This window comes from Staurois parvus, unplaced genomic scaffold, assembly GCF_062004578.1.
Source record: "Staurois parvus isolate SC_StPar_1 unplaced genomic scaffold, SC_StPar_1.0 ptg000616l, whole genome shotgun sequence".
Taxonomy (NCBI): Eukaryota; Metazoa; Chordata; class Amphibia; order Anura; family Ranidae; genus Staurois; species Staurois parvus.
In genome coordinates, this window is record NW_028318412.1 from 203,412 (window position 1) to 227,878 (window position 24,467).

General features: G+C 43.4%; 1 protein-coding gene across 1 annotated transcript in view; it reads right to left on the reverse strand.

The window, feature by feature from the left end:
* Window positions 1-2,415: 2,415 nt before the first annotated feature.
* The window catches only part of TRUB2 (TruB pseudouridine synthase family member 2), a 30,270-nt gene continuing 8,218 nt past the window's right edge, over window positions 2,416-24,467 (reverse strand). Inside the window, exons 4-9 of the mRNA XM_089693151.1 lie at window positions 19,371-19,445; window positions 17,023-17,084; window positions 16,452-16,533; window positions 8,187-8,259; window positions 6,165-6,301; window positions 2,416-4,048 (exon numbers count right to left, since the gene is read on the reverse strand). Of these exons, the coding sequence (XP_089549277.1) occupies window positions 3,759-4,048; window positions 6,165-6,301; window positions 8,187-8,259; window positions 16,452-16,533; window positions 17,023-17,084; window positions 19,371-19,445 (719 nt within the window). The 3' untranslated portion in view covers window positions 2,416-3,758. The remainder of the gene's footprint in view (window positions 4,049-6,164; window positions 6,302-8,186; window positions 8,260-16,451; window positions 16,534-17,022; window positions 17,085-19,370; window positions 19,446-24,467) is intronic.

Here is a 24,467-nt window from a genome sequence, read left to right on the forward strand (position 1 = left end):
AACTGAATGGGTTGTTTTACAAGGTGAGGGTTTACATATAATTAAAAAAAATGGAACAAAACTAAACTAAAGCATCCCTCACATTTGAGATTGATAAACTGCATTATGTCCCACTTTTGTTTTGGGGTGTAGATACACTTTAAGCTAGTTAGTGATTCTGTATCTAGCTCTTTTGATTTCTAGTACCCTGTGTAGTTCATAGCACCTGCCCTTTGGTGCTCAATGTCTGTTAAGGATTACCATTTTTTTTTTTTTAACTTTTAGTTGGCGTTCCATATTAATACCATTAACAATGGTAAATAGTTGTTAATACTTATATATATATATACATACATACACAAATTTGATATACTGTGTATATGTGTATGTATAATTTACTTATAATTCCTCATCCATATATAATGATCAATATAAAACATGTTTGATGTCTTTTTTGGGAGGAACATATAGGATAACTTATTTATATGTCAAAGGCTGAAAACAAATCTATCTCTGCAAAACAAAACATCTAAATACAATCTTTGCTAATAAAAAAACCCAAAATACAAAAAAGGAAGACAGGCTTTCTAAATGCCTCTGTGGCTCAAACTGCTGCTGTACACTAGTGACAGAGGTACATTTTTTTATGGCACGGTTCCATTATTTCCTAAGCACGCAGGCTGACATACCACCTCCTGATCGGTTGGGTTGAGTGAGGTTTGTGTCATGGCCTGAACAAGTATTCATATCTTTAAAGTGAGGCATCCTTATCTGCAGTCTTGTTTCAAGTAACAGGATGAAAATGGATACATGACAGCCAGGAAGCCAGCATTTTAAAAATCTAGCATGTGCCCAAAGGGCTTTTCCCGGCCTTCAGGACCCAACAGAAACCTGTGGCACACCTCTGAATGTGCAGGGGATTTCCCACACATGCACAGGTACCCCAAGATCCAGGACCTCATACCTACATTATATTCTTGTATGCGTAGAAAATCCCTTACGTGTGTGATGTGCTGCAGGTCTCCAGCAGGTCCCAAAGCCCTGCAACACATCTGCACACAAGCAGAATCTGGCGGGTTGCTGGCACCCATCAGTGCCAGAGAGCGCACCATCTTTCTCTCCTAGGGGAGAAGGACAGAAGAGTTGTGATGCAACACAAAGTGTCAGAAACACAAATATACACCCAAAAAAAAATTAAATCTTATTGTGAAAGAGGGAAGGCGGAAGAGCCAGATGCAAACCAGCTGTTTTTTTCAAGTGAAGATCTGCTTTAAGAATGATAAATAGCAATGACTGCCTCTATATCTCTCTCAGAAAAATTTTCTTTTAGTTCCACAAATAATTTTTTAAGGCTTTTGGATGCTCTTTTACAAGAATCCTACTTACACTGACATTGAAAACAAATTTCCCCAAAACTCCTGGCAGCCTATGCAGCCACTGGTCCTCAAGGCCTGCTAATTTCTACAATTCTAAGTGCCACTAATCAATTTAAAGCTATCAAGTCTCCATGTGCGCACCTACTGTCTAGATTTGAAAAACTGCTTTCCAATCACATTTTTATAATGCGTTTCTAATTTTGCGAAGTGCCTGTGAGTGTCAACGCACATGTCACAAATTTCTGACTTTTCTTTCTTTGTAAGAGGGAAAAAAACAAAACCTTTACTGAAACAGGAGAGAACATACAATAAATAACATAATATAAAAAAATTGTAGACTAAGTTCAAACAGGCAGCAAAGGGGCAGTAGAAACAGGTATTTGATCCTCACTGTTACCTCCTGTAACACAGTATATCAAGTTTGATAGGTGGCACCACCTGTCAAATTTGACTAATGATATCAACGGGACTGTGCAAACGCTTGGATCATGTCTGTGGCATGGTTATATATAAAAAAACTAAATAAACACAGGCATTCAGAAGACACCTCTGAAAAAAGGGACTGCTACCTGTGTGAATGAGCTGTAAGTGTACAATAATATTAAAGTGTTACCAAACCCAGGACCCTGAATTCACTATATCTGGCCTCCCACAGTACACACAACACGGAAATGCAATTATTTTAGTAAATATAAATTGCTAAATACCTTTTCTCATCAGCAGTTAAACAGTCTTGTGACTTCAGCAGAGCACTTGTTAAAGCTTGTAGGAAGAGTTTTCTTTCTGCTCTAGGAGGATGTGAAACCTCTGACCCTCTGTCTGGACAGTGCTGATTGGCCCTGTGCTGATCATATGCACCCGCCCAAGAAAAAAAAAAAAAACCTCTCTAGCAATACACACCAAACTGAGCATGTGACCATGGGTTCAGTCTGTATCAGGTGGTCATTTCAACAAGAGGAGGGGCAGAGAAGAAAGGAGCTTTTTTACACAATGCAGAGGATTAACCCCTTAGGTTCCACAGTGAGTATAACAAGCATGCTTTACTGCATATACAGACTCATTTTACTGTTGTTGGTTTATTAAAGCAGAACTTTGGTCAAAAAGCTAGTTACATAGATGAAACACGCATTTTTTTTTTCAGTTTACATTGTCAAAGGATCTATGATTCAGAATAGCCAGATTTGTAATTTATAGGCCTTTGCTACACAGGAAAAACGGCACACATCTCCTTGTTCAAAAATGCTAGTTTTTTTGTCACCTCTCTCCCACCAGCTTGTTCAGTGGGCAATAAATTAGCATCACCACCTCTGCACAATGAGCAGGTAGGTAATTCAGTGAAATTTAACCAGGAAGTGGTAGAGTGATTTGCATGCCTGTGCAATGCAGTAGGTGTTAGGCCCACAAGAATAACTGTAAAGAATACAGTAATCCTTCAACCACTTTCCCGCCACCCTATAGCAGAAATACTGCTACAGGGCGGAAGGGCTGCGCAAAATCACGTATATATACAGTATATATATGTGATTTTGCATTTTCTGGGTAGGGGGCGCGTGCATTGACGGGCTCAGCTGTAAATAACCGGGTCCCGGCCAGTGATTCCCCGCTGGCACCTGGCGATTGCTGAGTATCACTGTCGGGGGGAGAGACCTGTATGTAAACAATACAGATCTCTTCCGTCAGCTCCTGCACATTGCTTTGTATTGCTCTGCATAGCACCGCAATACAAAGCAATGTGCTGACACAGTGAAAGAGTGAAAAGACATACACAGCACAGTTAACCCTTTGATTGCCCCAGATGTTAACCCTTTCCTGCCCAGTGCCATTACTACAGTGTAAATTCTTTTTAATAGCACTGACCACTGTATTAGTGTCACTGGGGATGTCAGTGGCAGTTAGTCAGTTCCCCCCAATGTCAGAATGCCCGCAGCAGTCCCTCAATAATTCGCTGATCGCTGCCATTACCAGTATAAAAACAAAATTCCAGTATATATACACCGCCATTTGTAGACGCTATAACTTTCACGTAAACCAATTCATTTACACGTATTGGGAGGAAATTTTTTTTTTACTGCACATGTTTAATAACAAAAAATCAAAAATATTGTTTTTTTTCTCAAAATTGTCAGTCTTTTTTTGTTTATAGTGCAAAAAAATACAAAAAACACACCGGCGATCAAATACCACCAAAAGAAAACTCCATTTATGGGAAAAAGGACATACATTTCATTTGGGTGCAGTATTGCATGACTGCACAATTGACAGTTAAAGTAACGTAGCGCCATATCGTGAAAAATGACCTGGTGAAGAAGGGGTAAATCCTCTGGAGGGCAAGCGGTTAAGAAGTTAAAAATGTACACATATGTTTTTCATCTGTGGAATTGTACTTTAAGGCTTTGAACTTCCTCAGCTTGATGGAGTCCTATCACTGTCATGTGACCCCATTGAATTAGTGTTGCTCAAATAAAAGTCAATCCTTTCTTTCAGGATTTCTTCAGTTTTGGGTTTGCATTCTTTAATGGCATTGCACACGCTTTCCAGATCCCAATGCGCTCGTGTTAAGGCACAGTCCAGTGTAAAAGGGCCATCCCGTGTACAACGAACTTTATTGCAGACTGCAGTGGATCTGAGCTCCAGTCCAATCTCGTGGATTACTTTTCGGATATGCTGCTGACTCTCATGCATACAGCGGATCTCTGTAGGAAGAAAAACAGCTTTCTATACATGCTAAACATGGAGCTACTTACACTTAAAAGAAGTCTAAACAGAGGAAGCACATAGGGGATGATTTACTAAAACTGGAGCACTCAGAATCTGATGCAGCTGTGCATGGTAGCCAATCAGCTTCTAATTCAGTTTGTTCAAATACGCTTTGGCAATAAAACCTGAAAGCTGATTGGTTTCTGCGCAGAGCAATTTTTGCACACTCCAGTTTTAGTAAATAACCCCCACAGTCTCTCATTACCATCGCCACTGAAAATGCAAGTATTTTTGGCTTCATTACTCACTGACCTGGAACAAGTGAGCTTATAAAGACTTCTGACTTTACTGGCGGCATACTTGTTCTAGTCAGCGACTCAAAGCGCCAAAGGCCAAAAAAACTACCAGGCATTTTTAGCAATAGTGGTGAGTGGTGCCATAAAATGTACTCTGAGCTGCCCATGTGGGGCTCAGTGTACATTACCACTGACAGGCCAGAAGAAGCATTAATGACAGAAGACACCAATAGGGTCTCTTCTGTCATAAAAGTCCTGTCTGTCCGTGGTTTAAAAAAATTAGTTTATTCCTGCTTTTTCAGAAGGGAAGACAGTTGTCAATGGGATTGAAAGGCACAGACAGCAGTTAGTGAATCTACTCAACAGGGATATAGATGGCAATAAAAACAAACCTATACCTTTAGCCCTTTCGCTGCCAGAGCCATTTTTATATTTTTTGCACACGTTTACAAAAAAAAAAAAGGTTACACAAAACCCCCAAACGTTATATATTTTCTGAAAGCAGACACACTAGAGGATAAAATAGTGGTAGTTTAATTTTTTATGTCATGCGATATTACCGCAAAGCTCTAGGAAATGCAAAATTTCTGTGAAAAAAACCCCAAAACACTAAAGTGAATTTTAAGGCAAAAAAGCGCAATACATTACCCAAATGTTTGGTAAAATATAAAAAATTAGTTTGTGCCGAGTAAATAGATATCCAACATGTGAAACCATAAATTTGTGTGTGCCTGTGAAATGGCAACAAACTTCAGTACCCTATATTTTCTATAGGGGATGCTTCAAAAGCCCATACAGGTCATCAGTTTAGTGTTACGGAGGATGTCTTGTGCTAGAATTATTGCTCGCACTATGGTGTGCATATCAATGTGCAACGTGTATCGCATCCGACATTTTCACACATAGGCTCACCCAATACCTGCGTTTACACTCGTGTGTGTGTATGTGTGTGGGGGGGGTGGGGGGAATAAAATTTTTCGAGAGGGGGGGGGTGTTATGTGCTTGGGTTTAACCTAATTTTTTTCACCACACAGGGAACACAAAGTCTCCTATGATTTTTAGGTGACCGGTTCTCTTTATTGAGACATGTAGGGTCTAAAAGACTCTGCATGATTCCTCAGGGCTCCACTGGATGTATTGCAATGCAGCACGTTACTGGTGGCTGCTTCCACCTGACAGGCAGGAATCTGGATTACACACCAGATTGTGTGTAAAACTCCTGCTGTCAGACCTGGCAGTAAAAGGATTAAAACTACATCAAAATTCATGATTAGTATAAAGCGCTCAGCATTCACACAAAATACATAAATTGTATGAAGAAGTGAATATTCCAAGTGTCCAGTGTCATCCAAATTTCATAAAATATAAAGTGTCCAGTGCAATAAATTTTTTTGAGGAAATTCTCTATTGTGGTCACATGATTTTCCCTATGTTAACACACTATGTAAATGCTTGGCAGAGTGTAACTTTGCCACCCCGCAAGGTATTCAAAAGAGACACATGGGGTGGTAGTCAGTGAGTGAAGCCATTTGGCAGCAAGTGATGCTGCAGCAGCTGTCCCACAAGACGTTCAGTATAGTCAAATGGGGTGGCAATTGGTGGTGAAGAAAGTGCCAGCGTGCGAAGCTGCTGGAGCTGATCCAAGATGGCTTTCAGAAGAGAAACAAAAAAAGCGTAGTCAGAAATTGACTGTTTGCCAAGATCCTAACCCAAGTTTTCTTGCAGTTTAAGTAACAAAGTAAAAAAAGGTGATATTTCCACTACTAAATTGAACACATTTATGCAGCTGGTACCCATTCTTCAATAAACAACATACCTAGAGTGAAGTCAGGTGGAGAAAATTCCAAACATCGCAATGCCAGTATGAGAGGTGGGCTCTTCACCTTAGGACAGAGCTGGCCTTGTACTGCCAGGTCATATGCTTCCTCACTTTTAAGATCCACATTACTGTGCCTGGGAAAGAATCAGCCATAAGGTCACAGGTTATAATTACCAGTTATTATTATTATTGGTGTACACTGGTAGTGCCTTATTTTTTAATCTTTAAAATAATTTATTTAACCACTTCCCGTCCGTTGTATATAAACGGTTGGACAGTGGCAGTGCAGGGGCGTTTGGCCGTTTATAAACTGCCTCCCCGCCCCCTGCTTGTGCACGCTCCCTGGGAGCGCGCAGCACTTCTGACATCATTGCTTACAACGTGTGAAATATGTGAATGATCACAGAGGTCACATGGTACAAGGCTATTCACAACAGCCTTGTACCATGTGACAAACTGTGACCAATCACAGCTCACACAGTATACAAGAATGCAGCCAGAGAGAAGGAGAAATGATTGCTTTTACAGCCTTTATAGGTGTAAAAGCAATCAGTGTAAAACTGTACTGCTAGGGTGCTAGGGTGACAGTATGTAAAAGAAAAAAAAAAAAAAAAAAAAAAAAACAAATGTAAAAAAATAAAATACAAATGTAAAAAAAATTTTTTTCTAAATTTTTACTAAAAAGATAACTGAATAAATTTTGGTCAAGATTTATGAAGCAAGTTCATAAGAAAAACACTTTTTTTTCACATTTTTTGGACTTTTTCATTTATATAGCAAAAAAAAAAATAAAAATACCAGTGGTGAATAAATACCACCAAAATAAAGCTTTATCTGTCTCAAAACAATGCTAAAAAATTCATAAGGGTACAGTGTTGCATGACTGCGCAATTGTCATTCAAAGTGTGATAGCACTGAAAATTGGCCTGGACAGAAAGGGGGTAAAAGTGTCCAAACAATGAGTCCCAACCTCTTTCACTTAACTGTTACATGGCAGAGTCTGAAGCCAGGGCAAGTACTGCCATATGATATTTAAATGACAAGGCGTGGGGCTTCATTCAAGGAAAAAGAGGATGCTAGCATTTGCTTGGCCAAAAGTCAAGACTGTGTACAACAGGGGTCAAAGAAGCAAGCAGGACACCTAATTTATTAAGTTATACAGCAGATAAACTTTTAGAAAAACATCAATTTAAAAATATTTAGACGCAAAGCAAGTCTGTAGCACTAGTGACAGACATTTTTAGGTTTATGTACTAAAAAATCTTTAATTGGTATTAATTGGCAAGTGCTAGTAAGCTTAGCATTCTTTCCCAGGATGGCAGATTGTTCATCATAACTGACAGAAGACCTACCTGCCTGATGTCAGTACATTCAATGCCTCCTGCATTATAGCTGCAATTATAAATTCATCCTGTGCAAATCACACAATTTATATAGATAAATGTGGGTCTAAACACAGACCGCATAAGAAAAAGGTCTGGATAAGTTGTGGTAGAGTTTTGCTAAAAACTGCATTTACGTGTGTACATAATAATATTGCTGTATAAAGAATAAAAAGCTGGCCATATAGAAGGTAAGGCAGGATTTTTATAACAGAAGAGACCCTAGTGGCCTTTTCTGTCATAAATGTCCCCTCTTCCTGTCAACGGGTAATGTGATCTGAGCTTCACATGTGTAGCTCAGACCACATTTATGGCCCTGTCTGCGTGCTGCAGCGATGTGACTCCATTGTACATGTGCGGGTGTGATGACAACTGCGGCCCGGCCATTCAAGTAGCTGAAGATCAGGAACCCACAGGGAAAACCGGGTGAAGATGGAAGCCACTGGAGACCAGGGAATGCCGTGTCAGCACAGTGCTGGAGGACTCCGTCTGCAGGCAAGTCTGTCATAATGTAGTAGTATACATTACACACTAGTACATTATGACCTAAGCCTGCACAGGGGACCACATTTTTAAATAAAGAACATGACCTCACTATAACTTTAAGATAACTGGACAGATCGGAAGTAGTACCTACATTATCAAAGACTTTTGGTTGGCTCCTTGAATCATGGCAAGCACACGCTCAAATTTCTCCCTGCTTATATGATCTGTGGGGAAAATAAGAGATTAGCATTAGTATTTTCACTTTTATGAGTGGAGAAAAATTTAAATATAAATCAAACCTACTACCTTAGTGATATGCTGAACCTTGATATGTAAATGCCAGAGCTAATAATTACTTTTCACAACCAATCACATACAAATCTAATGAGAGAGAGAGAGGGGGAGAGAAAGAGGGGGGGGGGAGAGAGAGGGGAGAGAGAGAGAGAAAGAGAGGGGGAGAGAAAGAGAGGGGAGAGAGAAAGAGAGGGGGGAGGGGGGAGAGAAAGAGAGGGGGGAGAAAGAGAGGGGGGAGAGAGAGGGAAGAGAGGGGGGGGGGAAGAGGGGGGGGAGAAAGAGGGGGGGGAGGGAGGAGAGAAAGGGGGTAGAGAGAGGGAGGGGAGAGAGAGAGGGGGGGAGAGAGAGAGGGGGGGAGAGAGGGGGGAGAGAGAGAGGGGGGAGAGAGAGAGGGGGGAAGAGAAAGAGAGGGGGGGGGAAGAGAAAGAGAGGGGGGGGAAGAGAAAGAGAGGGGGGGGGAAGAGAAAGAGAGGGGGGGGGAAGAGAAAGAGAGGGGGGGGGAAGAGAAAGAGAGGGGGGGAAGAGAAAGAGAGGGGGGGGGGGGAAGAGAAAGAGAGGGGGGGGGGAAGAGAGGAGGGGGGGAGAAAACAGTCTGCAGATCTGAAATTTTCAGCAAAATTCAATTCAATATGGCGACCTGGAGGTGTTCGATACACCATTGGTGAACAGAACACCCCCCAGAAATGTAGCTTCCTGTTTGGGTGATTGACTCACTGATTTGTCTAGAAGTCTGCACTTAGATACAGGTCAGATTTCATTTTTGTGAGATGCTTCTAAAGCATAAATAAATAGGATAATTTCTAAAGGGATGCAGACCCTACTTTTTCCTCATTAGAGCCCTGCAAGTGCATCAGTTTATGATTATGAAAAGGTCACTATCATTCAGATCCACTCAGCAGACAGCACTCAGGCAAACAAAAACAGGTAGGACTGTGAACCAAAGCTTGTTAAAATCCCTGCAATGTACCTGGATCACCCAGGGGGATTTTTCTCAACAAAAAAGTGGAGTTAGTCTAAGTATTGAATGCAGTATAATGATTGACCCAGCAATGGGGAAATCATTAGTATTATGATAGTGTCTGCTAGCATACTGCTGCCTTGTGAGTTTCTTTACGTTAGTTTGCAAAGCATGCAGGTTTCAAAATATTCACAAGATAATACAAAAAGTGCACGTTTAGGCTACATTCACATATAAGTCTGCACAAAAGAGAAGTAAAAATTGTACAGAATATTTTTATTGATCCAGAGAACACTTTCCAGGTCCAATAGTCTAGGCCTGTTTTTTTTTTTCTAACTTTAACCTCTTCCCTACCTCGCTATAGCCGAAAGACAGCTACAGCGTGGTTATCTATTTCTGGGACAACACCCATGGACGTCACTCCAGAACATGCCCCTTGCGCGCCGCCGGTGATCGCTGTGTCCTACAGACACAGCTGATCTCGTGATACGGTAAACGGCCAATCACAGCGGCCTTTTACCACGTGATAGCTGTAACCAATGACACAGCAGATCACCGGGTAAATACAGTTGCCGGTTATCGGCTGCACTTTCCTCACGCTGTCACAGCATGAGGAAAATACTGCCGATAACCGGCAATTGTCAGAGAAGTGATCGGCACTGATCGTGAGGGCACGGATGATCAGTGACCATCAGTGCCGCCCACCTGTGCCCAGCAGTCCCACCCACCTGTGCTGCCCAGCAGTGCCACCCATCAGTGTAGCCCATCAGTGCCCATCAGTGCAGCCTCATCAACGCACAACAGTGAAGGAGAAAAGTTACCTGGTTGCAAACTTTTATAATAGAAACAAAGAAAAACTTTTTTTTTAATTTTTTGCACTTTTTTGTTTATAGCGCAAAAAATAAAACACCCAGAGGCGATTAAATACCACCAGAAGAAAGCTCTATTTGTGTGAAAAAAAAGATAAAAATGTCATATGGGTACAGTGTTGCATGACCGCACAATTGTCATTCAATGTGCGACAGTGCTAAAAGTTGAAAATTGGCCTGGGCATGAAGGGGGTATAAGTGCCCGGTAGGCCAGTGGTTAATAAAGTATGCATTCCATTTTGCAGACAGTGACTATACATAACCCTCTTACCTCAATTACATTAAACCATCACCTCTTTACATGTGTTCATTTATGTACCCTATATTGGGCAATAAAGGAGGGATTGATTGGAAAACAACATTTATACACAACTCCAGTCTCATTGTTTATGTCCTCATTGCCGAGGTTTATCCTCACTTCCTGTCCCAATGACACTAGGACAAGAAATGAGGGGGAAGTGTCACCAGAACAGACAGACACAGAGTTGAGGATAGAGAAGTAGCACTAGACCTGAAAGGTTATCCTATTAATACTGCTATCTTTAAGTATTGATGTAAATAATCTGACTCCCAGGCAGGCAGCTTCTACACCCAGATAATCTTCACAGTTGTCTTGGCTTGTAATAGAACAAAAATGGAGCTGCCAAGCCAGCTGCTGACAAAGACTGTGCTTACAATCACACTGGTAGAAATAAAATCAAAGGTCCAAGTCACTTCTAGTCTATTCACTGTGTTCAATCAAGCAATGATGAAGAGGGTGTTTATGGATTCCTGAAATGCAGTGGCTACTCCTTGATTGTCCCCCGAACTTTTATTGGAATAAAGTTGTATGTGAACCTCTTGGCAGTGCTGTGGCACTTCAATTACCATTTTTGTTACAGAAAGACACAGAGAGCCATGATGGCAGATGTTCTAAATACACAGTCTAATGAAATAATGCACTTTAATCTACATCACTATCTGCACTTGTCATACTCTGTCAATGGAAGGAGATCAGTTAAAATCTGTTGCCATGGGTGTTACTTTAACCACTTGCCCTCCCGAGGATTTACCCCCCTTCCTGACCAGGCCATTTTTTGCGTTACGGTACTGCATTACTGACAATTGCGTGATCATGCAACGCTGCACCCCAAATGAAATTTGAATCCTTTTTTCTCACGAATTGAGCTTTCTTTCGGTGGTATTTGATCGCCTGTACGGTTATTATTTTTTGTGCTATAAAAAAATTGTTGGCCAATTGTTGGTAAAAGATGATGGTATGTCGAGTAGATAGATACCAAGCATGACATGCTTTAAAACTGTGCACGCCCCAAGTAATGGCAACAAACTGCATACATTTTTAATATCCATAGGCGATGCTTTAAAAGCATTTACAGGCTACCATTTTAAATTCACACAGGAGGTTTAGTGCTAGAATTACTGCCCTTCGACCTGACATGCATGGTGCAACCGATGTTTACATACCGTCACAGGGTCAACTCGTGCACACGCATTTGCGCATGCTGGGAGGGATGGTGCTTTTTTTTAGTTGTTTTTATTTTTCTTTTATTATTTTTACACTATCCCTTTCATTGTTTTTTTATCACTTTTATTGTTATCATAGGGAATGTGACTGCAATAGGCAGTGACAGTTATTCTTTTCTGAGAAAACTGGGGTCTATTAATACTCTAGATACTGTATCTCCTCTGCCCTTACATCATCTGGTCTCACCAATATTTAAAAATGGCGGTTTATATCCTGTGAAAAAGAATTGATGAAATGCTCGTAGGTTCCGATTTCTTAGACTATAAAGATGATTGGCACCATTCCGATCTCCAATCAGTTCTATGGTCAGCTGGCAGAAACACTGGCTGCATGCTCAGGTTCCCCCCATGGCACGGGACTGCCCAAGAAAGCAGTCCTTGAGGCAGAGACCAGGTTGGCCATGACAGGAGGGAAAAAAAAAGCGGGTATCACGCCTAATTCCGTGTCTGCTACAGACACGTTTTTTGGGGTGTCCATTGGGTTAGGCCGTGATGATCTCTTCCTGCAATTTTAGGAAGGATGTCCAGCTGCTTTGTAAAGCACAAAAGCATTATACAGAGCCAACTGAAATAAACAAAGACACTTTTTTGTACCAGCGTCTGGCTTTTCAGGAAACTAAATCTCATTTAGTCGTTGAAGTCCACCCCTCCCATGTTAAGGTTATAGTCACGGACACAGAGGGGCTTCTCACCAGTAGCCGTGGAAATTTGGATGGTCGTGTCTGCGTGAATAGAAAACAGAATGAAAACATCCCGTATGTCCTTCGACTTCACTGTGAGCAATTAATTGTTTTTCAAGCAGGCTTTTTCCCTCTAAGATGGGAATTTACAAGCCGTTGGGGGAAGCTCTGGCGATTAGGTCAAACGGTGCCACACGCGCCAATTCCAAGATTGTGTAAGTGTCTAAATAGTATCAGGCTTGTATAAAATTTGTCCACGTATAAATGGTACCCCATATGGAAAAAGGATGACACCAAGTCCCAAACTATCTTGCCACTGCTCCCCATGTAGTCTGAGTCCGGGGGGCTCCACTTGACAATCTTTTCCCTTGTAAATCCGAAACTTACATGTATAGCCTGTTGCCCTCTCATAGGTCTTATACATCCTGACCCCATATCTGGCACGCTTGCTGGGGAGAAATTGTTTGAAAGCAAGGCAGCCGGAAAAACCAACTAGGGACTCATCAACACAGATGTTTTGCTGGGGAGTATAGACATCTGCAAATTTTTGGTTAAGGTGATTTACGAGGGGCCGAATTTTGTGGAGCCGGTCAAGTTCAGGGTCACCCTGAGGACAACAGAGTGTATTGTCATTGAAATGCATAAATCGCATTATATTCTCATATCTATGCCTGGCCTAGGCAGTAGAGAACATGGGCATAAGATGAATCGGGTCTGTGGACCAATACAACTGCAATTCATTTTTTTTAGTAATGCCCATATGGAGGGTTAGGCCCAAAAAAACTTTAAATTCGGAAACCATAATAGGTTTCCATGCAAATGGTCTGGCAAGGTTTGAATTTGGGTTGGCGGTGATAAATTGTTGTGCATATAAATTGCTTTGATCCACAATCAATGTATACAGATCTTCCGTGAAAAACAGCTCCAAAAAATCAAGGGGAGTAGTTAAATTTTCTGTTTCCACCTGAATTCCGGGTTGGGCAGTAAATGCGGGAAGTACGGGTGCTGCAGAATTTGTGGGCTGCCAATCAGAATTTGCAAGCAGATCTGGAAGGACACTATGGGCTCTACAGGTCTGTGTTTGAATTCTTGGTAGCTGCGGGACACTACTTGTACTGCACTTATGGGACTCGCCACGTCACCAAGTGATAATGCAGTGCTGGTATGAAAAAGACCAGGATGTCCTAGGTCGCTGGTGCTCGTCAGTTCACCAAAAAATAGAGCGGCACTAGTACTGGCACTCAGCTGCATATGATAATCATGCAATGGTAACACTTCAGCAACCTGAGAACGGGGTCAGCTATGCCTGACCTTAGCAGGGACCTCTACTCCATCGTCTGAGCTGTCAGGGTGCCGTTGCTTTCTACAGGTTAGTATTCTGAGCCTGATTCTGTCAGTGAGACTTCCCCTTCGCTCTCATCTGACATGGTCAGAATCCTGTAGGCCTCTTCACTAGAGTATCTTTCGCTGGACGTTTTGGCCACTATATTTATAGGTACCTCGCGCGAATCACAGGAAAAAGAGCTCCTGGCTGTCAGGAACCACTACAAAAAAAATTACCTGCAAGTACTAGCAGAGATCTGGCCTGATTCTGCTAACGCTGCGGTTTTGTGTGCAATGTATCAAGTGACGGTGACCTACTGACATTGCACTTGCTGGGGGAGAAGGGGGGGTAAGCGTAGGGGCTAAACGCAAGTGCTGGCAGGTGCCGTGGCTGATCCCGCTAATGCTGTTTTTTGGGGACACTATACTATTGTGAACGCTGTTGTAGTTCTGATCAAAGATATTGATCCATTCAGACACTATACTAGCAATGGAGGTTTATTGTGTATGCAAGTGGGTTCCTGGCAATGAAGGGGTTAAATGTGATGACTGATGTAGTGGCGGGCAATCTGCCAACGCTATCTGAAGTCACTGGTGACACTAATAAAGTGATTAGTAAAAAAAAAAGTCTGTACACTGTACTAATGACACTGGTGACAGGGCAGTGAAGGGGTTAACAAGAGAGCCGATCAGGGGGTTAAATGTGACATAGCTGTGATTTTACTGAAAATGTGTGCTGCTTTTACTCACATGGATCTGCTTTCTTCTAGCTCAGGGAAGGAATGTGCCCAGGGAGAGTGCACGCGCTCCTGGAGCGTGATCATGGCGGGAGTGCGATTCACATATATATCTATATATGCTATTTTGCACAGTCTCACTGACTCATGGATTTACCTATGACACATTTTTACAGACCCTTTTCCCATTCCCACTTTATTATTTATATCCCCAATCCACCCTAGCTCACCTAGCATCATAATACTACCCTTCCCATTTACAGGTTTTAACCTTTTTTTTTTCTCTTCAGTTGCTTCCTGGTTTCTGCCTAGGCCAAAATGATATCATCTCAGGAGTCTTCATGGGCATTTTCTTCTTTCATCTGGAGGAGGGGTTTGCTCAGCTAAGCACACCCTCCTGCTTGCATGCCTGAATTAAGGGCAGATGGATACCAAGATGTAAACGTCACATCTACCCTTACTCAAGATGTCCACAGCTAGAACTGCTAGGGGGTGTTTTTTAAAGTGATGGAGACATGGACGGACAAGTGAGTTTGCTGTGAATATTAAATATGAATTAAATAGTTTTCAGTTTGTAGTGAGATATAGGTATTTTCTGCTTTAAGGTGTGGGGCTCAAAGTACTCTCTCCTCACCTACTTTTTGTGTCTAGTGAGGTTCCCTTAGTTTCCACCTGGGCAAAAATCTCTCAGTAGATTTACATGGTGGATTCAAAAAATGTTCACAGATTTCTACTCACTTCTAACGTTTGATTATATTAAAGTGATATTAGAGTAATTTGATTTTTGTAAAACAAATAACAAAAACATCTCATACTAACCTGCTCTGTGCAGTGGTTCTGCACAAAGCAGCCCCAATCCTCCTCTTCTTCGCTCCCGTGCCAGTGCTCCTGGCTCTTCCCTCCTGCCGATTGCCCCCACAGCAAACAGGTTGCTGTGGGGGCACTCAAGCAGGCTTGCTCCTGCACCACTGAGTTGAGCATCCATTCACAGACAGATCTGTGGCTTGGCCCTCCCTCCTCTCTCTCCTCATTGGCTGTGATTGACTCAGTAGGAGCCAATGGCTCCCGTTGCCATCTCAGCCAATGAGGAGGAAGAGTCCCCGAGGAGCCAAAGCTCTCGTGCATATCGCTGAATCGCAATGAGCAGGAGCCAACGGAATGGTTTAGATCAAAGCATATTCATGTGTTAGAATGGCCCAGTCAAAGTCCAGACCTAAATCCAATTGAGAATCTGTGGCAACAATTGACAATTGTTGTTCACAGACACTCTCCATCCAATCTGACAGAGTTGAGCTATTTTGCAAAGACGAATAGGCAAAGATTTCACTCTCTAGATGTGCAAAGCTGGTAGAGACATCCCCAAAAACTCAATTTACGTTTTTGGCTGTATCATGACAAAATGTGGAAAATTTCAAGGGGTATGGATACTTTTTCAAGGCACTGTACATGTGTTATTTCATTGGTATTTAATTCCTTTTTAGATTGCTAAGTATGTACCCAACTACTCTCCTGTTTGCTTTTGGGACTGTGGACAAGAGGGTATGATATTACATGTTTGGTGGTCATGCCCCAGGGCACAAAGGCTATGAATCTGGATTTACTCACTTATATATACATTGCAACTGATACAAGGATCCCATAGAAGCCCTATTAAACAAACTAATCCTAAAGATCTTGATTGCTGTGGTGAAATTGATTGCTTTAAGCCCCCAAACAAATCATAGCTCACTCATAGAAGTCCCTTGTGTTACATTTTCAAGATGTTAAAACACGATTAAACGGGGCAATGACTAATGAAAAAGTAATGGTTTGATACCCATTTTATCTAGATTTCACTAGATACCCCTAAATATATCCACAGGTGGGTGATTGGCTGACCACCCAGGGACAGGAGACTTTCACTATGACGTTACAAATAGCAGTAAATAAGAAATCTAACTCTTTACCATGCCATTGAAAACTAAAAACATTTCAGCTAGACGTCTATTTTAAATAAAAGTACATATAAGGATTTAAAATGTGTTCACTCACCAAATGTAGTCTTCTCAACCACTTTTCCAGCATCTGAAAAATCTGCAGTAGCTTTACCAAATGTTCCACAAACTGTGTAATCCTATAGAGAAAAAGAAGCGTAATGAAACTATAGATAAACAAGGACAATGTTCCTAAGTCTTTGCAACGATTTAAGTGTATATATAGCTAAACATTTTGTTTTTTTATTTAGTTTTGGAGTAGGGATAGGTTAAAACCCCTGTCAAGTTTTTATCTCTGAGTAACCCAGCTGGGCAGATTCCCTATTTGTCCTGGTGACCACTGTCACAGGGACAAGTGATGGGAAATCCCATATTTTAGATCTGTCACCAGAATTGTAAATCTTCCAATGAAACACCTGTTACGGTGACAATGGTCTGAAAGGGGACTTCCCATTAATTTGTGGAGCTTTCTTCTCACTTTCTATTGTGTCTTCAGAGTGGGAAGCAAAGGTAAGACAGCACAAAAAAAAAAAAAAAATATTGACATAAGTTTTATTCATTCCATTCTTTATCCAAAACTAAAGAAAAAAAAAAAAGCTATACATACAGTTTAATTTCAGAACATATACCCTGGTATAATTATTCTCATGCATGGCTGTGAGCATCTTGGATCCATTGCCAATTCCAAACACTGCAAAAAAAAAAAAATAATGAGTAAAATACATCAAACTAAAATTGCATAGCAGATTGTTGCTGATGTAGGTGTCAAACAACAATAGCTCTGATATTCGACAAAAAAGTGTACACACGGTAACATTTCCTAATACGCATAGCAACCAATCAGTATCCAATTCTCATATTATAGATCAGGTTCAAACATAAAAGTATAAAATTGATTGGTTCCTGAGCAATAAGTAATTAGCTTCATCACACCAGTCATTCATTTGGTTCAATATCCCTGTACCAAATATATTGCTGTAGTGCCATTCAGCAGTCAGGGATGTTCGATTTCTATCACCCGATGCCCGGGACATGTAATACGGGCATCGGGCAGGTAGCTTTTTTTACCTTTAGCCCTACAAGTAGCAGCTCACCTGTCAGGTAGAAGCATTTGGGCGGCATCGCTGCCTCTCGATTGCTTTCACACAGTGCCAGATGTTCACTGCATTACATTCAGTAGAGCACATGGGAGACATGCAGGGTCTTTTAGAACCTGGATGCCTCAATAAAGTGAACCTGTCACCAAAAAATCATCACATTCCCCTATGTGATGGAAAAAAAAAAAAAGTTTAAAAAAACCCAAACATTTTATTTTATTGTAAAAAATCAAAGTTACACCCAAGCACATACCATCCCCCCCCCCCCCCCAAAAAAAAATATTGAGGCCCCACCCCCACATATACGCACATACAAACATAAAAGCACACGCTGGAGCGCCTACGCATGAAAACGGCTATTGCGATACACATGTCACATATCACCGCGTACAACAGATTGAGAGCAATTACTCTATAACTCTAGCACTAGATCTCCTCCATAACCCTAAACTGATGACCTATAAGGAGCTTTAAAAGTGTCGACCTATAGAAAATTTAGGGTACTGAAGATTGTCACCATTTCACGAGCACGCACAAATTTAAGGTTTGACAAGTTGGATATCTATTTACTCGGGGCAACCTCATCTTTTAGTTTTTACAAAGAAATAGGGTGATTTTTCGTGCCCTAAAATGAACATACTTGTATTTATTACTGAAATTTTGCGGTAATATCATGACATAAAAAAATTGGAAATACCACTATTTTATTCTATAGGGTCTCTGCTTTCAGAAAATATATAATGTTAGGGGGCTTTATGTAATCTTCAGGCCTAAAATGATTTTTTAAACTTGTGCAAAAAATGCAAAAACAGCTCTGGCAGCGAAAGGGATAAGCCCTGACCCATTGCGTTCCTGAGGAGCAGCCAATCAGTGCTCATTACACTGCAAGGTCTCTCCCCTCCGTCCTAGTCCCTGGGTGCGGTGCTGGAGACAGACAGACAGGCAGGGAGGGGAGGAGGAGATAAACAGCACAATGTTAAAAATATTAAACGTTTAAGTCGTCATAGAGCCCCTTTTGTTTTTAAAAGCCCCAGACATTCCTAATATCACCTCTGATTTAAATACAGTTTTGGTTAAAACATTTTTTTTTTTTATCTGGACAAGTAGATTGTCATGAGGGACAAGTAGATTGGGGCACCGATTTTTCAAAAGTTTCCACACTCCTGGCAGCGGTCCCATTTAATGTGAACAACTTTCAGGCCTTGTGTGGAATGTGTGCAAAGTGCTCCCTGACAATCAAAATGGCGATTATGTATTAAAAAACACATAGAAACTTGCAAACCATGCTTGGCTTGCTGCGTGGATAATGAAAACCCAGGGAAGTGACCCAGCAAGCAATAAGCCGAACCAGGAGGTAGCAGGTCTTCCTGACTGTGGTGTGGGGAGGCAGTTCGTAATCACTAGCTGAACAAAATTACAAATCCTAAAACAGGTAGACAGTTATCATACAGTATGCATTTAAATGTGTATTAAAGGAGAAGTACAGCCACAGCTTGCTTGGCTGTACTGCTCCAGTGGACCACGAGTGCTGTTCATTCTGCACTCCTGTGACCTGTTTTCAGCCAACAGCGAGCCATAGTCTGCTGTGGGCTGACGTCACTCAGCCAGTCCAGGCTGGGGAAAGATCCCGACCGTATGCGGCAGAACATACAGTGGTGACTGACAGCAGCAAGAACTGAGTGATCAGCAGTGTCTGATCGCTCAGTTCTCGCCCTCAGAGCCAGCGGGAGACAGATGCAGCAGTCGGATCGATGCTGCATCCACCTAGGTATTATTTTTTAAAAAAAAACATACTTCTCCTTTAAGTAATTTGCTTACACTTCAATTTTAGGAAGATTGACTAAATTCGAACTCTAATGCAGTGACATTTTGTAACTTACCCAAGACCCCAGATGACAACTTGTCAAGTTTGTGCCCTACACCAATCTTCAGGAACGTGTAGGCTGGCCCTTTAACTGTGAATGTGTCAAAATATGAGACAAGATATCCAAGATGAAACCGGTGTTATGTACCAGTACATGTATTCATTAAAAGCAATGTATAATGACTCATTTTTTGCTTTCTTTATTATGGTCAGCAATAAAAAAAGTTGAAAAATATATTTTTTTTTTATTAACTAGATAAACGTTGCATAATAATATTTAGATTTTTTGTTGCCTTTAGGCATAACCTTAGCCTCTTTTTCAGAGGTCTTCCTAAGACCAGTCAGCAGTATACTGTGCAATGCCTATTTTCAAAGTACAAGCTGCAATGTAAACACAGAGTGACTTCTCAGGCAACTCTTTCCAAAGTTTCAGTCAAAGCCAATCAGAAGGTAGGCTGCTACAGCTGTGCTGTCTCTTTAGTTAACTGATAGTGCTTTGGGAATCCTAACATGTATTAAATGTTTATTTGTAAAACAAAAACTGTACTTATAGTAAAACAAGACAAATGCTGAAGTTTAGGTCTTTTTTTTTCTTCCTTGTACAGCAGTGGTTCTCAACCTGTGGGTCGCGACCCCTTTGGGGGTCGAACGACCCTTTCACAGGGGTCACCTAAGACCATTGGAAAACACATATTTCCGATGTGTAAAGAGCAGCTACTGTGTAGAAAGCAGTTACTGTGTTGAAAGCAGCTACTGTGTTGAAAGCAGTTACTGTGTTAAAAGCAGCAGTATTGGAGGTAAAACGACACTTCATGAATTATAATTACTGGGTAAATAATGTTATGGTTGGGGGTCACCACAAGATGAGGAACTGTATTAAAGGGTCGCGGCATTAGGAAGGTTGAGAACCACTGTTGTACAGCTTTAGTAACATTACTTACCAGTAATGAGTTATGTCCCATGTTGTGCAGGCAACTGGATCCTAGAGAACCCTTCACTGCAGCGATGAAAGGTCCTCTTCTTGTCTCTGAACTTCTGCTGCTGCTGGGGTTAATAGCTTCAGTATCTGGGATGAGCTGCTCTGAAACAGTTATGCCAAGGACCTGCCTCCATCTCCTCCATTGAGAAATATTCCTTTATTGCTTTCACATCCTGTAACACAATCTGTAAATGGGGGGAAAAGGATACTGTGACTCATCAGAGATTGAGAGTGTTACAGGCAATGTAAACAATGAAATAACTTTTCTCAATGGAGGAAGAAGAAAGAGGGACAGGTCTTCAGAGCAACTATTTCACAGCAGCTTAGACTGGAGCAATTACAGAATATGTAAACCCAACATTACATATTCCGGATATGTGCCTGCTGTATCATGTACTTGTATGAAAAAGTATCCTATTCTCTTTGTATTGCTTTGTTTGTGTGAAATCCCTGGTGTTCTTGCCAGTCCCACTGCATTCCTATTAAAAACCGACCACACTAAGCATGAAAGCACAGCATGGTCAGTTGTCTAGCTGTGCTGGGGACTCAGCCAGCTCTTGTCCAAAGATCAGCCCCCCCTCCCTCCCCTGCACAATATGTCACTGGGAAGATCAGTGTGCTGATGTTTCTCTTCCCCCAACACTTATGCAGCTGAGAACAGATGGAATGTGATCACTTATATAAAAGTGAAAATGGTATTTATAATGTTTTTTTATATCTATACACAAATGTTTTACCGTTCATTTCTATTTTAAACTGAATGGGTTGTTTTACGAGGTAAGGGATTATAATCACTTTAACCTCAGCTGTACCAGAAGTTCACAGAAAGGAAGAGGATGGGGAATGTCTGCTGTGAAGATTAGTACAGGATCCAACTGCCTGCGTAAAAATACCTCGGTTTACGAATTTAATTAGTTCTGCAGGACTTTTCGTATATAGCTAAAAATTCGGAAACCGAAAACGCCGCTTCCCATAGGAATGCATTGAAAACCATTTAATCCGTTCCTGAGGTCAGAAAAAAAGTACCGTATTTTTTGCTCCATAAGACGCACTTTTTTCCCCCCAAAAAAGGGGGGAAAATGTCAGTGCGTCTTATGGAGCGAATGTAAAGTGGCCGGTCTGGTATTTCTGCCGCCACCATGTCAGAATACCGGGCTGGCCGCTCAGCTCTTCTCTCCTGTAGTACCGTATCTGTTCCTCGCTCCAGCACTTCAGTCTATCCGCGGTGGCTTCTGTGACAGCCGGGTGCCCACTACGCATGCGCGAGAAGTGATGTGCTTTGTGAATGGTCTGGTGTCTTCTGGGACACGACAGGTCCCAAGGCTCCGGGCCATTCACAAAGCGCAGCGCTTCTTGCGCATGCACAGTGGGCACCCGGCTGTCACAGAAGCCGCCACGGGAAGAAGAAGGAAGGACAACTCCGCGGAAGTGGGAGCGGGTACCTGTCAAATTCAGGTACCCGTTCCCCTTCCCTCCCCAAAAGTCCGCAGTCTCTGGTAATCTCCTTTACTGTCTGCAGTCTCTGGTCATCTGTACTGTCTGCAGGCTCTGGTCATTCCCTGTACTGTGTCCGCAGTCTCTGGTCATCCCCTGTACTGTGTCCGCAGTCTCTGGTCATCCCCTGTACTGTGTCCGCAGTCTCTGGTCATCCCCTGTACTGTGTCCGCAGTCTCTGGTCATCCCCTGTACTGTGTCCGCAGTCTCTGGTCATCCCCTGTACTGTGTCCGCAGTCTCTGGTCATCCCCTGTACTGTGTCCGCAGTCTCTGGTCATCCCCTGTACTGTGTCCGCAGTCTCTGGTCATCCCCTGTACTGTGTCCGCAGTCTCTGGTCATCCCCTGTACTGTGTCCGCAGTCTCTGGTCATCCCCTGTACTGTGTCCGCAGTCTCTGGTCATCCCCTGTACTGTGTCCGCAGTCTCTGGTCATCCCCTGTACTGTGTCCGCAGTCTCTGGTCATCCCCTGTACTGTGTCCGCAGTCTCTGGTCATCCCCTGTACTGTGTCCGCAGTCTCTGGTCATCCCCTGTACTGTGTCCGCAGTCTCTGGTCATCCCCTGTACTGTGTCCGCAGTCTCTGGTCATCCCCTGTACTGTGTCCGCAGTCTCTGGTCATCCCCTGTACTGTGTCCGCAGTCTCTGGTCATCCCCTGTACTGTGTCCGCAGTCTCTGGTCATCCCCTGTACTGTGTCCGCAGTCTCTGGTCATCCCCTGTACTGTGTCCGCAGTCTCTGGTCATCCCCTGTACTGTGTCCGCAGTCTCTGGTCATCCCCTGTACTGTGTCCGCAGTCTCTGGTCATCCCCTGTACTGTGTCCGCAGTCTCTGGTCATCCCCTGTACTGTGTCCGCAGTCTCTGGTCATCCCCTGTACTGTGTCCGCAGTCTCTGGTCATCCCCTGTACTGTGTCCGCAGTCTCTGGTCATCCCCTGTACTGTGTCCGCAGTCTCTGGTCATCCCCTGTACTGTGTCCGCAGTCTCTGGTCATCCCCTGTACTGTGTCCGCAGTCTCTGGTCATCCCCTGTACTGTGTCCGCAGTCTCTGGTCATCCCCTGTACTGTGTCCGCAGTCTCTGGTCATCCCCTGTACTGTGTCCGCAGTCTCTGGTCATCCCCTGTACTGTGTCCGCAGTCTCTGGTCATCCCCTGTACTGTGTCCGCAGTCTCTGGTCATCCCCTGTACTGTGTCCGCAGTCTCTGGTCATCCCCTGTACTGTGTCCGCAGTCTCTGGTCATCCCCTGTACTGTGTCCGCAGTCTCTGGTCATCCCCTGTACTGTGTCCGCAGTCTCTGGTCATCCCCTGTACTGTGTCCGCAGTCTCTGGTCATCCCCTGTACTGTGTCCGCAGTCTCTGGTCATCCCCTGTACTGTGTCCGCAGTCTCTGGTCATCCCCTGTACTGTGTCCGCAGTCTCTGGTCATCCCCTGTACTGTGTCCGCAGTCTCTGGTCATCCCCTGTACTGTGTCCGCAGTCTCTGGTCATCCCCTGTACTGTGTCCGCAGTCTCTGGTCATCCCCTGTACTGTGTCCGCAGTCTCTGGTCATCCCCTGTACTGTGTCCGCAGTCTCTGGTCATCCCCTGTACTGTGTCCGCAGTCTCTGGTCATCCCCTGTACTGTGTCCGCAGTCTCTGGTCATCCCCTGTACTGTGTCCGCAGTCTCTGGTCATCCCCTGTACTGTGTCCGCAGTCTCTGGTCATCCCCTGTACTGTGTCCGCAGTCTCTGGTCATCCCCTGTACTGTGTCCGCAGTCTCTGGTCATCCCCTGTACTGTGTCCGCAGTCTCTGGTCATCCCCTGTACTGTGTCCGCAGTCTCTGGTCACCCCCTGTACTGTGTCCGCAGTCTCTGGTCACCCCCTGTACTGTGTCCGCAGTCTCTGGTCACCCCCTGTACTGTGTCCGCAGTCTCTGGTCACCCCCTGTACTGTGTCCGCAGTCTCTGGTCACCCCCTGTACTGTGTCCGCAGTCTCTGGTCACCCCCTGTACTGTGTCCGCAGTCTCTGGTCACCCCCTGTACTGTGTCCGCAGTCTCTGGTCATCCCCTGTACTGTGTCCGCAGTCTCTGGTCATCCCCTGTACTGTGTCCGCAGTCTCTGGTCATCCCCTGTACTGTGTCCGCAGTCTCTGGTCATCCCCTGTACTGTGTCCGCAGTCTCTGGTCATCCCCTGTACTGTGTCCGCAGTCTCTGGTCATCCCCTGTACTGTGTCCGCAGTCTCTGGTCATCCCCTGTACTGTGTCCGCAGTCTCTGGTCATCCCCTGTACTGTGTCCGCAGTCTCTGGTCATCCCCTGTACTGTGTCCGCAGTCTCTGGTCATCCCCTGTACTGTGTCCGCAGTCTCTGGTCATCCCCTGTACTGTGTCCGCAGTCTCTGGTCATCCCCTGTACTGTGTCCGCAGTCTCTGGTCATCCCCTGTACTGTGTCCGCAGTCTCTGGTCATCCCCTGTACTGTGTCCGCAGTCTCTGGTCATCCCCTGTACTGTGTCCGCAGTCTCTGGTCATCCCCTGTACTGTGTCCGCAGTCTCTGGTCATCCCCTGTACTGTGTCCGCAGTCTCTGGTCATCCCCTGTACTGTGTCCGCAGTCTCTGGTCATCCCCTGTACTGTGTCCGCAGTCTCTGGTCATCCCCT